This window comes from Anoplopoma fimbria, chromosome 18, assembly GCF_027596085.1.
Source record: "Anoplopoma fimbria isolate UVic2021 breed Golden Eagle Sablefish chromosome 18, Afim_UVic_2022, whole genome shotgun sequence".
NCBI lineage: Eukaryota > Metazoa > Chordata > Actinopteri > Perciformes > Anoplopomatidae > Anoplopoma > Anoplopoma fimbria.
In genome coordinates this window covers 13,542,003-13,559,481 of record NC_072466.1, presented here as the reverse complement: position 1 = coordinate 13,559,481, position 17,479 = coordinate 13,542,003, and the positions used below count along the sequence as shown (strand labels likewise).

The following is a 17,479-nucleotide window of genomic DNA, read 5'->3' as shown; positions in this document are numbered from 1 at the left end:
AGATAAAGGTATAGTCTGATTTGTTTTACTTTTGTAAAGAGTCAGGCTTCCTTTTCCCCCCATTTAGTCTTCATGCTTAGCTAAGCTAACTGGCTGCTGGTTTTGGATTCATATTTACCATACGCATATCAGTGTGATATCAATCTTCTCATCAAACCATTTTTTCCCAAATGTCGAACCATTCCTTACATTTCAATATTTTGAAATATTAATACGCTGTATTATGGATCTCCATTAATGCTTCTCTGTGATGATGAAGAAAAGTATCAAGCTTTAAGGTGCAAATTTAAACTTCAGTGACATAAAAGCTCATTTTCTCAGCTGTAATACTATTCACTTTGCATCCACACTGTGTCCTGATATGATTTATGTAGGCAGATTGCATTTACCATCTACGTCCACATTGAAATCAGATTTCCCTTTGCTGAAATGAAGATGAATATAAGATAGGAAGAAACTTTAATTACTCTTCTGTAGAATGCTGCAGCTATCACCATAAAATGTCCCATCAAAGACAAATCTAAATAAGAATGAAAATGGGTCTTTGGAGTTGGACTATTGCAGCAAAACTTCAGCTTTGGAATAGAAAGAAAAACTTATAACACACTCTCACCCCAATGCATCAAATACCGCAGCATGATCAGTGCTCGAGCTTCAAACTATGGCACTCCAGATACTCCTATAGCGTAAGATTTGGATGTGTCGGTACAGCATGTCAGTAAAAGCTTCTTACATGCATAGTGTTTTTTCGAAATAAACTTCCATCTTCACAGGAAGTTAAGTTTAGGCAACAAAACCAATTGGTTAGGTTTAGGAAAAGAGTGTGTTGGACACAAGCCCCTTGGAAGAGCGCCATGTTTTGAAGTAAATCTTTCGTATATAAATATGGATTTGGCTATCAATGCATTTTACAACTTTTAGGAGCTAATGATTTAAATAAATGCTATTCAAGTATTCGCACAAGGAAGTTGATTCACCTCAAACTAAAACTATCCATTGAGTTACAGATGTCTCTTCTCAATGTAAGTCTATGGAAAAAAATATTTTTGGGCTTAATGACATCACGACCTAAACGGAAGTTGTGTTGCCACAAGAGATATTGTCTTTTTAAATCCACAGATTTCTTCCTTGTCAAAACCTGGCAACACAACTCAACACCTGTAAACAAACTTTGATGTGTAAATTTGCTGGACTTACCCTTTAAAACTGCCTTCTTTCTATAGCTGCTAGTACCTGAAAACACGTGTTAACACATCTATTACTTTCACTTAAATTCTGCTTCACATAAAGTTGAGAGATATATAGAAGAGAATATGTGATGAGAAATTATAGCACATTTATGCAGGTATGAAAAAATCATCAGGCATCGTATTGAGATATATTCAAGCCATCCATATATAGAAGTGTCTGTGCGTGTATGAATGTGCCTTGTACATAAGCACACACCTTGGCAAGGATGTTTACATCACAGATTTAGCTTGTACAAAATGTACAGATCTGTGTCTGTCCATCATTGTAACTCCCCAGCGGCAAATACTGCACAGTATGTTCTGTCAGAATTGTTGCATGGACTGTACAAAGTGTGGGACCGCACAGGGCCTCGCACCTCAAGAGCCTCCCGTCTGGCCTGCAAAGCTAGAGTTGTTATATGAAATACAACAACATATAATCTGTATATGGTTCCCCTCTGCTCCGTTTCAGTACCACGGACAGTGCCGTAGCTACACACAGCAAACAGCGCTGCTCATGATACAGAAACAACAGCTAATAGCTCGTACCCTGGCCAATAATTCTGTTGTTTTTGCTTTTTTTTTTTGAAAAGTCAAGTCTAAAATCATGTTTGTGAAAGAGATTTTGTGGTTTTATCCAGAATTTGTTGCTATACCTTTGAAAAATAATGCACCCAAATTTGTATGTATATCTGTATCAGCACCTCCATTGTTATTTCAACCAAAATGACTGTCTTTTCCCAAACCAAGTAGTTTTGCTGCCTAAACCTATTATTAACCTATTATTATTTTGAAAAGACTGTATGCATGTAACCAGCATAAATTGACATGTGTCACTGGCTTTCGTAAGAAAACACACAAAAAATGAGGAGTAACTTATTGTAACATATAATATGAATCGTTTGGACGAAACACAAGTACAGAAAAAAAAGTAAATCATGAAAACGGTAGCTAAATATCAATTTGTTTATAAAGGCATCTCACCAAAACAATCAAACAAAACAAAATACGACTAAAATTATTACCATAAATGATATGTCCACATAAGTACATAAATACAAACTCATTGGATTATAAAAGTGGTTTATAGATGAAACCAGAACACTGAAACTGTGTGTGTGTGTGTGTGTGTGGTGTGCGTGTGTGTGTGAGTGTAGTTTGTACAAGCGGTGAAGCAGAAAGCATAAAGCAGCTTCGGAGGGTGGGAGGTGCTATTTAAGATGGAGTTTATGTTGAATGAGTTATGAATATTTATTATTATTTATTTATTATGAATAATGAATGATGTTGCCAGTGTGGGAAGAAGACTGAGGATGTTGACTGACAGACAAGTTGGAGGAGGTGAGGTACGACTGTCATCTCCCCCTTGTGCTATATACACACCATGATGTCAAAATACAGACTCTTTTTCTTATTTTTTTAAATTAGAAGAGGAGGACGTTTGACATAATTTAAAGAGCTCTGCCTGAGCTGACAAGGAGTGGGACAACCAAAGGGTGCTCATTTGTCAGGACTTTGAACAGAAAATCAAGAAAAGGGAAATGTTAGAGCATTATTCGGGAGTATAATCTAAATTTTAGGTTGTCAAGCACCACGGTTTCTCCTTATTAATTTTGTCCACATAGAAAGATGCTGCCTTGGTTATCTGGTGATCCAAGGGAGGATGCTCAAAAAGTCTGTAATTAAAAGTTTTCATCTGGAATTTTCATTATTAACATAAAAAGTAAACTTTTACTGCTGGCTTAATATATAGTTTAACAGACCCTTTCATCTATTTAAACTAATGGGAGAACACATGGTTTAAATGATTCTGACTTTAGGAGGATTTTAAAGAAATTATGATATTTAAAAAAAGTTAAATCAGGCTACCAAATTTGAAAGGAAAGACAGGGGAGTGAAGACTATGGGGTAGCACTTAATTCTGCAAATAATTATCATTCCAGAGAAGTCTTATTCAGTTTTCTTGCATCATGAAATATGGCAATACAGTAATCCACTCTGAGTGTAAGTAAAATGGCTTTCAATTTTTATCTTATGGTAAAATGAAGACCTTAAAACTGTGACAGAAATGATGTTGCAAATTCTTACGGTGAAATATTCACACAGTAATTGCAGTACGTAGAGAACAGAAAAAAACCTTTCAGATGGATGTGTTTACTTCTCTATAGAATTATTTGTACGGGGGTGGCAATGGATTTATTAAAAGAGCGAAGCTGCATAACAACTTTTAACACATTTTTACGCTGCTGTTGTTTGAAAAGATCAAAGCTCAAGTGAGCTTTAAAAAATGTCTTTAGACGAACAAACCAATACCCAAACAAAGCCAGAAGTGAGGAAAATGTGTCCTAACAGGTGGCACCGTACTTTTATTACAAATTTGGGGCTTTGAGTTAGACTAGACGGCAGCTCTGAGGCGTTTGTTATCTAAAGTGCTGTCCAACTCGAGGGATTAAGCACAACGCTGCCAATACTTCATTATTCTGGATTCTGTGGTTTGTTCTGAGTCTTAGCTGTTAAATCCAATAACATCTACACAATATAAATGCAGTACATACATACAATAAAGTTAGTTTATATGGTTATAAACTAACTTCAGGAACAAAAAACAACCATCTTGTTTCATTTCCTGTCTCTACCTGCAGTATTTAGATATACGTATAACCCCATTTTCCCCTTATTTGTCTTCTTATACCCATTTTCGCCTTTTTTCCCCTCTCTCTCACTAGTAAACCTCAGGGGGGAGGGGGATTGCAGTCATGACATGCCTCATTTACAACATGTTGAGCCTCAACCCGCTGGCTTCCTCGACTCGACCTTCATCTGTTCTCGATACAAACATCGTCTGCCGACCCCCTCATGTGTGACCGTACTTTCATCTCTGTCAGACCTTTTCTGATTCCTCTGTACCAATGAACCAGTCAATAAATTCAGCAGTGCATTTGAGAGAGCCTATAGGCACTATACTTTCAGACTGTTTATATGTTAGTTTGTTAAATAACATAAAAAGCCAAGCTCCACATATTCACAATCGAGCATGTATACTGTAACCTTTTTGTTGACATGTTTTCTAATTGTTTACTCTGGACCAATCAGCTGGCCGGCCACCAGGAATACTCCCCATGATACTGATAGTTCTGGGCCTGTCACCATTAGAGGGCTTCCCAACCTTTTTTGGCTTTTGACCCCTGATCACAGGTCTGAGCTTTACGGTGAACGGGTCCCATTAAGCTGTCTCATCCAATGATACTTCACATAGGAAAGCTCAGGGAAGTGCTGCTCTTTATGGGAGCTGGGGATGTTATTCAGTTAGAGGTTAGCAATAACCCAGCGCAGTGTCCCTAGGAATTATGTCTTATTGGACAATTCTTCACAGCATGATTTAGGTACAATGTCATCGCTAACATTCAGTGCCAAAGCCAGAAGTAGTGTGCTGAAAGTAAAGGTGTGGGGGGTGTCAAACTTTTCACATTCTGCTACATACCTGCAACCAACATTTCCTTTCTTTAAATTGACAGTATGATCTTTCCACATATCTTACCCATTGCAATGTGCAGATATTGTAGAAAGCGCAAATAAAAGAGTAAAATAAAAAAGTTGCCATTTGGACCTTAACCAATATTTTCATTGAATGTAATTTGCACTTTGCTTCCTTGGTTTTTTCTTTTTGGCAATAGGGTTTATCACAGTCAGAAGCTGTCATTTGTCATTTTCCATTCTTGCCGAACATTAAGAGGAGGGGTCTTATCAAATGTTAGCCTGTCAGAGATAAGAAGCTAAAAAGACAGAGAAGAAGAGAGGAGAGTTGAATATTACTGATAGTGAGGATCTATTTTGTCCAGGCAGTGATGATAACCTTCAACCCTCACGCTTTCTTGCTGTTGACAACCGAAGGCGTTCGGTGCATGTTGCCTGTTAGCAGCTGGTACAGCCCAAATGTTAAGTAGCGGTCATTAAATCCCCCTAGACCTAACCGGAAATAATTTTACCAGTACTATCAGTGCTGGGACAAGTTGAAGTATCCAGTATTTCACAAGAGAAATCAGAGAAAAATCAGAGAACATTATATATTTTTTATTCTCACCTTTTTATCATGCACCCCTTGAGCTCAAGTGCACTTTCAGCTTTTGCTTCAGATGGGATCAAATCATTGATCCACCATCAAACAGCATGCGGATATCTGAAAGTATGACACAGCAATTTCAGATCCGACAGTAGCGCTTAGCTGGAAACAGAGCAGGCTGACTTTATAATATACATAGTCCTTCATCTAAAAAAATGAAGTGATTTAGGAAGGTAGTAAGTCCAAAATGTACTGATACAAGGAGACACTATCAATGCAGTCCACTAATAAACCACCAAGGATGCTAAACAACACAGAGCCGAGAGGGCACTCTTTGTCAATGTTATGGAGGAATCAAATCCTTACAAAATAATGCTGTAAAACTTTGAGCTTTGGGTTGCCTCTGTTCGGATAGACAAAGATCCTGTGCAGCAGTTGCACTCCTTGTTTAAGCTCTAATTTAAAAGCTTTTCCCCTAGCTCCATTATATCAATTACAAACACCCCCTCACATTAAAATCCCGACTCAATTTTCTGCTATTGGATTTCAAAAATGCGTAGTTACAAATAGCAGCAATTTCCAACATCTTTTTTATTCTCTACAGCCTCACAGCCAATTGACGGCATGTCTTTTTGAGGCATACAATTTTGAAAAGCAATTTGTAATATCTTAATACTATGTGCGGATTTATTTTTGTTTGGGCGTGTGAATCATGCTTTACAATATCCAACAGCGTGAAAAAGGACTCATTATTGGTCTTTTCTCTATCTGGAGGAGTCACAGAATAAAGACACTGCTACATGTTTTCATTCACATGTCAATCGTTCTGTGCTAGGCCTTTAGAAAAGTGTCAGGGTCTGTAAGCTGGCTGTAGAAAACCAAACCATCTACTGCGGTGAACACACTGTTGGCTAAATGAAGCTTGGAGTTTCCCTCCACTCTAAATGTCTTATCCTCAACTATCAAATACCTCTCAAATGAAACCAAGTCGTGTCATTAGTGCAGCTGGAAGCTGAGCAGAGGCGGAGCTCAACGAAATCTCACAGATCCCTGCGGTGACAGCTGTAGAGGGTGATCAGAGCTACACCAACCTCCAACACTTCTGCTGCTACATTTTGACGGTTTGCTATACAAGCAGATGGGAGGGAGACAGCATTGGCCAAATTGGTCCCACTCGCTTTAACCTATATGGGCGTGTAATTCACTCCAGAAATAAAGTCATATTTTCAAATTAGAGGCAGGCAAGATAACTGATTAGAGGTTCAACAGAAGCAGCGAAGAGAAAAGCATAGCCAGGCTGAGTCATTTAGGTTTGTTATTGTCTTTCTTGGGTTAAAAGATAAATCTGGTCATATCCTATATTTTTCTCATTAACAAAATCCACAATTAATTGATCCCACTAACAAGTATTGTGGTCTAAACCATACATATCATATCAGTCCGTTGTTGCCACAAAACTATTATAAATACTTCAGTGAACCACAAAGTTGGGTTCCTTTATTAGGATGAACATGGGAACTGTAGCATGTTTTGAGTCAATCCAGCATTCTTCTCATTAGTACATCAAATGTGTATCACTACACAACTAAAATAGTCCCCAATAAATAAACTATTTATTCCTGTTTGGGTAAAGCTTAGCTCCACCACTTAAGGCTGTTCTCATACACACGTACTGTTTGTCGCTACACCTACGATCAGAACAATAAATGCGTGTGTAATCCATTTAATTGTGAGCACGAACAGGTGTCATAGTATAATGATCGACAGAGTCCATGTAGGGAGGAGAATGGGATAAGGAGACTGCTATTCGTGTCCTGTGTGAAATTAGAAGTAAACCTTGACTTGTACTTTGTGTAACTTCCTTACTTAAGTAATGCCATTTCTGTAGTTATTTCAAACCAAACCATGATCTCTTACTTAACCTAACAGAGTAGTTTTGTGTCCTTAACACTGCAGGGGCTTGCACAGGTGGACTGATCACTTGCGTTGCTGGAAGTTTGTGCGGAAAATACACGAGAAATCCCAAAAAAAGCTTTTTGTGAGTTAGCATACGAACAATTTGCCAGGCTACAAGCTAATTTCAAACCAATAATAAGTTCATCATTGACAGACGATAGCCAGTGGGTTCCCATATTGCATTTCAGCCAAAGCATTCAGCCTCTTTCGCTCTCATCACAGACTGTTTACCTGCTTTCAACCAAAGCCTGTTGGAATGTGATAAGGCAATATTATGCAGACTACAAACAGAAAAAATAATGCTACTAATTCTAAAATCTTGTCTTGTTGCGTATAAATGCGGAATTTGTTTATATAGATTATGATACAACCCTAGACAAATCATTTTGACTCACACTCATATAATTAAATTCCTAAAGCCAGATTCATTACTTTTGCACTTTCACCTCATACACCACATTGCATCCAAAGTAATTACTAGCAAAAAGTTCACATAAACAAATCAGGTTTTTTTCCATTCTGCATAGCTCATCGCTTTCATTCAATAATAAGTACCCTGAAATAATTTCAGATAAGTTTTCATATTTGGTCTTTGCACATAGGATGTGATGATTTACTTATACTTATAACGAAGAAAAAATATCTTTGAGAATTACTGACAGTTTTCCTGAGAATAACGTATATCAAAACATTTGCAGATTTCCTCTTTAATGTTATGTAACCGAGACCTTATTTGCACCATTCCAAACAAGTTCGAAAGATACTGATGATTTTTCAATCTCATAAACTTTGTTTGAAATTAAATGGAATAATAACGAGTTGTGATGGACTAATTTCTCTGTCTGCACATCAATATTGCACAATAAATCCATTTAATGTCACCACAAATGGCAGTTTTATGAAATATTGGCTATTTATTGGCGACTTTGTAACGAGGCAAAGGTAATCTGTGTCTATTCCTTTGTGTATCTGAAGCACTGATAATGAAACACCGTAGGAATAAATTCATACAATTAGTCACGCAGAGCTAGACAAATATGAGTTTTATTATGTCTGTTCTAGTCTGACTTTTTATTGAGCATCAGTGTAATGATTCAGACCGATCTGCATCAGCTGGTTGGTGAATGGACTATGGTTTCAAATTGGGCTGTGTTCATCACCGTTTGCTCATGAAAGGGAATATAAAGGGAATTTTAGAGACAGAGATCGAAGGGGTGGAATGAGTGTTGAGAACAGAGGAGACATATCAATAATATAAAGATACTTCATCAGTGTATTGTCTCCGGTTGACAGTGAGAGTTGCTGTACAGGGAGCACTGCAGTCCAAAATGACTTGACAGATTCTCCATAGACGGCAGAGTCTTTTCTTCTTAGTCAACTCTGTCGTTCAGACTGCAGTCCTTTTCGAAGAGCTTTTGTCAGGTCCATTTCCTTTACAGCTCCTGACTGGATGCACATCACACCTTCCCACACTTCACTTTTCGCTTTTTCCCCAAACATAATGAGGCGTGGCAAGATGAGACTGTACCTTCTGGCGTTTTACAATGAAACTTTGTCAAGGAAAAGGTCAAGTTCATGTATATGACAAGTGAGAAAGGATTTTGTTCTTTTTCCCACTCCCATCATTTTGATACACAGCAGTAGCACCACACAGTCCTGCAGCGATGCCACATGAAAAATTACTTTTGCTTTCCATCAAATCCAATTTACTCGCCTCCAAATCACTCTGGCGCCTCTTTGACTATGATAATCTGTAGATCTGCGAGACCGAGTCAAGGAGATTCTGGAGATCATGTCTTAGTACAATCATGCTGAGATCTTGGGATGATGCATCTGGAAATTGCACCAACAAGAAAAAAAGTTTGTCACTTAGTTTGTGACAAAGTATTTTTCAGGCTCAAAAATACCTGCAAAGAAAAGAAGAGTTTTATCGAGAGGAAAACATAAGCACATAATTTACAAAAAAGGGAAAGTTACAACACACACAAATATTTTTATGTAATGAAATACAGCATCTCTATAATAATGGGTTGAAATCCATGGAGCCTCTCAAACCCATTTACTGGATATTAAAACTGCCACCATTTGGCTGAATCCAAAAGTGCAGTTAGCACTCGACGCTGCTGATAGCAAAACCCCATCGTCCAAAAACACTAAAAGTGAGCGCACTCATCTGTGTTATGACTAGTGGAAACTACCGCAGAGTAACTACGTAGTCAATAGCAGTATAAAACAGGCAATAAGGTGTTTTGAAAAAGTTTGAGTCACTGCAACCATTAGAGGCCCTCAAGCAGGCAGCCCAGACTGGCAACCCAAAATACTATGCAGTTTGCTGCAGAAGAACGCGAGTTTAGCTTTGGACAGACACAGATGTGCACACTCACTCACAGACGCACACATCTAAGAGATTAAGCCAATGCGAAAGTGCAAAAAAAATGTAATTGAAGGACGTGGCCATTTCTGTTTACTGAAGAATTTCACTACTTATTTGCACGCAGTAAAAAGTTAGCGTCACAAATGGTTGCTGATGCTTTAGAGACTGAAGATGCTCATGAACAGGTTCATCTGGACTGAGCGGTTCCTTGATTCTGTAAAACAATCCGATTTTAAGTTTAATTGTTTCACTTTCTTAGGCTGGAGAGGATTTTCTCCCTGTGACTTTTAGGATTTTATGTGGGTAACAAACACCTTCTCAATTAGTGGAAAACTGCTGCTCTTTTTTGTTGCAGCAGAATATGTGAGTTATGCTGATAAAATGGACGTAAAAGAAAAATCCTGCCAAGAGCAGATTCATACTTTAAATAGCAAATCAACTGCAGTGGAGGCTCATGCAACAGTTTAAAGTTGAATAAATGTTCCTGTGATAAGGATTTGAAGAATAGCAGCAATCATCAAAAAAAGACTGAAAAGATGAAGAAATCCTGAGTATGTGAGAATATTCTTTGCTTTGAACCGATTAGGTTTACATCCTTCCAGACAAACAAGGTTTCACAACACCTGTGAAGTGAAAACCATCAATGAAACAAAGAAAAGCAAGTATGAAAAATGAGGGAAATTAGTACATATTGACAACAAACTGAAACAAACACAAACCCGATTAACATTGTTGTCTGCGACATCAAGTTTACTATAGCAATGACACCCAGGAGGAGCATTAATGGCATTTGGTTACCGTGGGCAACAGATCCCCTGAAAGCCCATGAACTGTCCAGCTGCAGATCCAAACCTGAAATCTCCCCTGTTGACCATGAATGGAGAGCTACAGTATGTGCTCCAGTGCAGCGAGGCGAATCAGATATGTTCTCTGCATAGGTCTGAATTATTTATTTGAACAGTGTTCAACTTTGAACTATTTAATTTTTGGAAATATAAGAGAGTGAGGTTAGTCGAGTACTGCTGCTTTGAGAGAAAATGTTGGTGCTCCTGTGATGGATCATGCTCTCAGTGCACATCCAAAGTACATCCAACTTGCTACTGTCAAGGACTCTCACAGCAATGCTTGATTCATCTCATGTCCCCGGAAACGCAGGTAATGCTCTGTGAAGTTTGCCGCCAACAGGCAAATCACCTAATTTCCTTTTCGTGAAAAATGACATTAAAAGTCCTGCACTGCACTTCCATGAAATGTAAAAAAGGAATGCTCAAAATTGATGTAGCAGAGGCAGGGATAGATCATGACATTAAGTTTACTTTTAAAACAATGGATCCTAAATTTACCATGATGCAACTCAGCAGCATCTCTTACCAAGATGCTTTCAGATAAAAAACAGCACAAAGTTCATGCATTTCAACGAGACCATGCTCTGGGAAAAGACTAAAAAACAAACAAACGTTAAAAAACTCAAAAACACAAAGCTGAACTTTTGTCTAAAAATGTTGGCCAATTAAAAATATGTCCAAGCGCACACTCCTTATTTCTACAGTTAACCCTGCAATAGCTATATTTTACAGAGTTGTATAATCCTGTCTCATAGTATCATAAACGTTAATTTCCGGTGTGATTGCTCGGTTTGAAAAATACCACATCTTTTAATCTCTACACCTCCAGTTTGTGACAAATGTTCTAAATTTTCTTGTAAAATCTGAGAAGTTTTGAAGCGAGGTAATCGCCACTTTTCCCTGTTTGCATCATTTATTCAGAGTCCGCTCTATTAAAGCCCCAGTGACTGGAGGCAGAGTGGCAGGGAAATAAGTGGCAACGATTGCCAACATTTACACTGAAAAGGTCAGGACATTCTTTATTGAATTTCCCTGTTTTATTTTCTGAAAGTGTCTCCAGCGAGTATAACGCACTCCTCCTTCAGCACCCCGGCACTTGCTGTAATCAACATCAAATCACTTTACCAATAAGTTTTCTGCCGTTCCACCAAGTTTGTATAAAGCCAATGACTTTTTCAGCCCGCTGGCTACCGAGGAGTAAAAACCCAGAAAATTAAAGAATGCAATGTGATTCATGTTTTTCCTTTACTCCATTAACTTTTGTGCATGTGAGAATGTCAGCAGGAGGTGGAGAGATACACCCAGGAGGTGTAATTTTCTTTTTGTTTTGTGAGTGACATTTCCAATATCTTTTAGAGTCATTAAGCGTGAAAGCAGTTTGACCTAAAAGCTTTAAACTTGATGCTTTAAACTCAAAACAGGCTGAATTTGAGATGCATATGACTGTTCTAAAAGACTGGTCTGCTCTGACTTGAACCAAAGCTCAACAACAAAGTGCAAAACAATATTGAAAATGCATCTTATGAAAATAACCTTTAACACAATTCTTATAGCTCTGACCATATATTCTACTGGACTCCCAAAGATCTTGCAGTGATGCGACATTGCTAAACAACAAACGCCATCAGTCAGAGAATTACACATATTGAAACATTTATTTGGGGGTAAAAATCTAAAGTAAGCACAGCCGTATTGTCGCTAATCATTTCCTTTTGCATAGGTAACCAGTGAGTTTATGAAACTACGATGCAGTTGAACCAAAGTCTGTACCGCTTGCATCTGTTTCTTATCCGCATTAATCTGACAAAACCTCTGGGTTTGATTACGACCTCTCTGATTGCCTTTACCACCGTTGTGTATTTGACCAATTTTTTTGCATCATACCGCGTTCCCAGATCTCAGCATTTTACTTAGACGAGTTGTGACAATGTTTTTCTAACTAATGGACGTCAAGGGCTGAGCAGTATAAAAATAAAACTCAAAGCTTCAATTAACTGTAGTTTTTACTTTAAAGACAGTAGAATAAATAAATAAAAGACATTTTGATCTACTGTTTTCATTTCCCTAATTGTTTGGTTATTTCTTGTTATGTGCCAAATATGTGTTATAAAAAACATGTTTTAATATAAAAATACCTCTCTTTTCTTTTCTGTAAAAGGTTCAAATAGCTCTTGAGCCGTAGTAGCTAGCATAGGGATTTCATGGCAGGAGGTGTTTGTACTTTAAAAATGCCTCTTATTTCTCTTCCTGTAAAACCTTAATATGTTTTTGGTTACAGGTCTTGGACTTTTTAAACGTAAAATATGTTTAGATTAAACAGATAATTATTGTATTTGACCATTAGCCTCTCATGACGTTATAGCTAGCGGACTGATTTCATAGCAGGTGTGTGTTTGCATTTCAGTTGGCAAAAACTTTTGTTTTGCATTATTCACCCACTTTTGAATGATTTTATCTTAAGGATTTGGTAGAAACTATATCCTTCCCACATATTTAGTTCACTCAGAAAAATGCCACAATAGCCCTAAAGATGCTCTAACTGACCTTTCACTGTTCTTCATTAAGTTATTTCAGGGACTTTAGGAGCAGAAATGCAACAGCAGGCACAACTTCAGTTTCTCCCTCCTCAGGCTCACCTTTGTCATGTTCATTTGAAAATGACATTGGTGCAGAGAGATCAGACATTAACATGACGATGGCAGCCTTGCTGTGCTGCTGTTACAAATGATGGCAGCAGAATGTGCCGTCACAAACAGCCACCTCCTGATTGCTGCTTCTGATGGAGCTTCAGCTTCATCGCCATTCCCCCCAAATAGGAGTCATTTGTTGCCACATGGCATCACGCCTCAGTAGAGCTTGTGAGCAGGAGAATCTGTTATAATAGATTTGCGGCGCCATGCCTCCCCGACTCCAGCAGATGAAACATTCATGTGATTAAATTTCTAATTTCAGCAGGGTAATCAGGTCAGAGCTGTCTGACTTCATTATCAAGAGCAAAGCACGTTCAATCAGATCAGATGATTCACAATTCCGAGATTAGAGCAGTGGAAATTATCACTGGAAGTTAGCTTCATTAACATCTGCAGAACTTTAAGATGAAAATGCAACTAAATAGATAATTTAAATATATTGGGGACATTATTCAGGGAAGTTCACTGAACTTGCGATAAGTTCAATAAATTTAAGATGTTAAGTTGAAGAGTCATACGATCAAACATAACAATCAATGCATGCTGGGAGGTCTGCTACTATGATGATTATGTGGCTTCCAAACTCCATTTGTTTGGACTTCAAGTTCGAGAAACTGTTGCTGGTGATATGAAAATATAAACTAGAAATTCAAGTTTAATTAACTTGAAATGACAATGAAAATAACTCAAAATTCCTGTATCATGTTTCACAGTTTATAAATTGACTTTAATGTATGTATTTATGCCTTGAAACGGAAATGAAATGAAATGAGGCTAAAAATGAGGGGATCTTACATTATACATTATATGTGAAGGAAGATTAGAACTGATTATTTTGTCTTAACAATGATTATGTATTGTTTTTTTGCATTGTTTTATTTAAGATGACATAAATAGGTTCAAGTATAAAAGGTATGGTTTCAAATAGCAGAATCAAACAATAAGTCAGCACACAAGCTGGTTTGAGCTCAACAGAAGGCTTTGCAGCTCAGATCATGGACAGCGAGAACCACATAAATGCATTATTTAAAATGCAGATGATATTGGGATGATAATGGCCTGCAAGTCGTCTGTGCTGATTTAATATGGCTGTGGAGCTCAGCGGCTCCTAGCCTCTGACCACCTGAGCCAAGAAAGAGGGAGCCTCATAATAATCTTTGCTGCACCACCTGCTAATGCAAAGTGTGAATTTTACATTCCCTGAAACACACAAGTGCTCCCCTTCATGCCTTCTGCACTCGATGGCACCCAGAGAAAACATATTTATTGATAACCTGGATCCGCCCGTTCGTGTGCTTTTTCTCTTACTTCCACCCTGGCGATGTTTTCCCAAGGAGAAAGATTCAGAAACCCCTGCAAAGAGAGAACAGGTTGGAATAAAACAGGTTATGTTAGATCAGGCAGCTAAAGTAGCAGCTCAGTTTGAGAGGATGCAGAATGAATTTGAGTGAATTGAATTTAAGAAAAACTGGTATAAAATGTGTCTGCACCTGCTGCAGGAGGGCCGGCAATGTCTCAGCGGAAGCCACCTCACGACAAAAAGGTCAGAGAGGCTTTGATGGGAATCAGTCAGCTTTCATGTGCAGCCAGAGGGGAGAGAGCCTGGGAGTACAGCTCATCCATCTCTGCTATAAGGAGAACAGTCGCCTCCGGCACCAACAGACAGGAATTCAAAACACACATGCATACACATTCTTTTGTGTTTCACTCCACTGACTTACATTTACACCGTTACTTCTGATCTAAATTCTCCATGCTGCATGACTAACTACTGCCTTCATCCTAATCTTAAAATAATCACAAATTCTGACCCCCGGGTCTGAAAATAAGCCGTTTCACTGCATGGGAGCTCAGAAACACTGATTTCAAACAAACTTCCACAACACACTGGTTCTGAAATACACACTTTCTTTAGTCAGACAGAAATAGAAATATTCCCTCAGTGTTGAATCATTTCTGTAGCATCATCCACTTAAGAAGAGAGATTGTCCTTCATAAAAAATAAAACATACATAAAAATAATAAAACTAATGGAGACATTATTTCAACACAAACCAAACCAAAGAATGTCAATAAACCAGTCAGCATGTGAGATCTGCCGAGTAAATCGTTTCTACAAACACTACAGTGGGTGATAAACAGTGCAGATGGGCGACACTCCTAGCAACAAGCAACAACGTGGGCAACGGGGTAAGAAAATGAAACTGAAATGTTCCCTGGCAACAAGGTTTTCCGATTGGGATTAAAATGAAAGAGCGATGATGAGCATGTTTAAAAACTCTGATGGGAAATCATGTTCATTTAGAGAGGTCAGAGGTCAACTACAAGATGGCCAATCAGAGATCGTATGGGGAGATTTAGAATCAAGAAGCATTAAAAGAGGTGATGCCACGGGTCACATCATCAGGGTATAACACAAGCACAGTTAAATCTGGTCTTGCCAACGAAACCAGAGAGCACCAGAGCGGACATTATTCCTTTAGATCTCTGTTTGCATTAACCTTCCAACACTGTGCATGTGCCATACCCCATAGCTCAGGATTGTGTCTTAACCTTCATTCAATAGCCTTGTTAACTGTGGGGCATCACCTTCACACGTAGCCAGCCATCTACCTAAATCCATGAAAAGCAGCTTCAGAAAAATGACGACCAGTGTGAATAAAATTGACAGTTAAACCAGCATTTTTGAACACTGAATGAACGAAAGAAAAATTAAATTGTGGTCATCAGACTTCATATTCACTGTGGCCTGTACAGTATAAACATGCCTGTGACATCCCAGGATGAAACATTTCTGAGGGGCATTGAAAGGTTTAATCAGTGCTTAATAAGAACTTCCACACGAGATCTCAACCCAATTTAACAGTGTTTTTCTTCTTAGTAGATAGTGCTCTCCATCACTATCTTCAAAACATCAATTGACTCATAGATGACTAAAAGTATACACCTTACAAAGAAACTTTGTTGTTGGTTTATGTGTATTTGTCACCCATCTGTAGCTTGATTTCACAGTATCTACTCCTTTGGAGTTAGTTTGTTGAGACTATGTAATCATGTTGTCATCTAACCGCCCACCCAGGTGGCCTTTAAAACAAAAAGACCACACAGATGGGCTTCCATTGGACAAAATCTTATGAAACACAGAGCTGCTTGGATATGAAAACAGTTGGAAACCCCTGACTCAGCATTATGGGCTGAACAATGGCAGCAACATTATTCTGTTAATTGAAGTCAAAACACATGCAGTTTAGAGTTTATATTAATGAGATCTGTGATGCTGCAAATCATTAGTTGAAGGATTGTTTCCTGATTTGAATGCATTCAAACAGCAGACTGAGTGTTAATGATGTTTACTCTTCCTTCAATACAAATAAGGAACTAATTGACAAAACATAGACAAGGTTTGCATTGTCAGATGTTACCTTGTAGCCATAACAATGTCCCTGTAGATAAATAGCTCAGACTTTAAAAAAGATAAATAGGAAAAGAAAAATAAATTAACTAAGCGTCATGATTTTCATTTTAATAAGAACACCAGCAATTAAAGCTACAAACAAGTCTACATGGTAAATTAATGACGTTGAGGCAGTCAATCAAAGGTTTCTGAAGTCCTTGCATGTACAGGCTGAAAAAGCAAATGTGCTGAGGGAAAGGAAGCCTTGAAATGTCTGTTTTCTGTACGGGGGGGGTCAACGTGGCTGGTGATGTAGATGCACACTGTGACTGTAGAGCAGTCCAGAGAGCCCAGCTGTGGGCTAAGGGATGGCCCGGTTGGGTCTCTTTGGAGGAGGAGGGGGCATTAGCTCAGCGTCTGGGTCTGCTGGGTGTTTCCGGTTCTGGGCTTGGACTCCTTGAGAACAGCGGTCCACGTACTTTAAGAGGATGTCCTTAGTGACGGGCTCCTGGATGCTTTTACACACAGCTGGGGAGAGAAAAGACAAACACAGGAGGAAGTCAGGAAGTTACAGCATATATGGTGAAAGGCTTCAGCAGCATCATGGAACACAGTGAATTTATATTTTGTTTATTTTAGAACTAGCAAAAAAAAAAAAATACATTTAACAATGAAACACATAATTGACTGTTTACTAAAACCAAAATACAGCTTTGTCAAACTGAGGATTTTTTTTTACATGTTGGAGCTTCAGAAAGAGATTCTTGACATTTAATGAGTTGGAAAGGTGGTTTATTTTCTTAGCCTTTTTAAAAATGAAAAAAACAACAGCGACTGTGTGTGTTCACAAAGTTGAGAATGATCCTTCACTGGCTAAATTTCAAAGATGCTTCGTCATCGGATCCTGCCAAAAAGACTGTTACAGTGTCGA

General features: G+C 38.3%; 1 protein-coding gene across 1 annotated transcript in view; it reads right to left on the bottom strand.

Moving 5' to 3' along the window:
* Positions 1–14,960: 14,960 nt before the first annotated feature.
* Positions 14,961–17,479, bottom strand: part of rngtt (RNA guanylyltransferase and 5'-phosphatase) — an 81,375-nt gene continuing 78,856 nt past the window's right edge. The window contains exon 16 of the mRNA XM_054618230.1: positions 14,961–17,076. Coding sequence (XP_054474205.1) covers positions 16,910–17,076 — 167 coding nt within the window. The 3' untranslated portion in view covers positions 14,961–16,909. The remainder of the gene's footprint in view (positions 17,077–17,479) is intronic.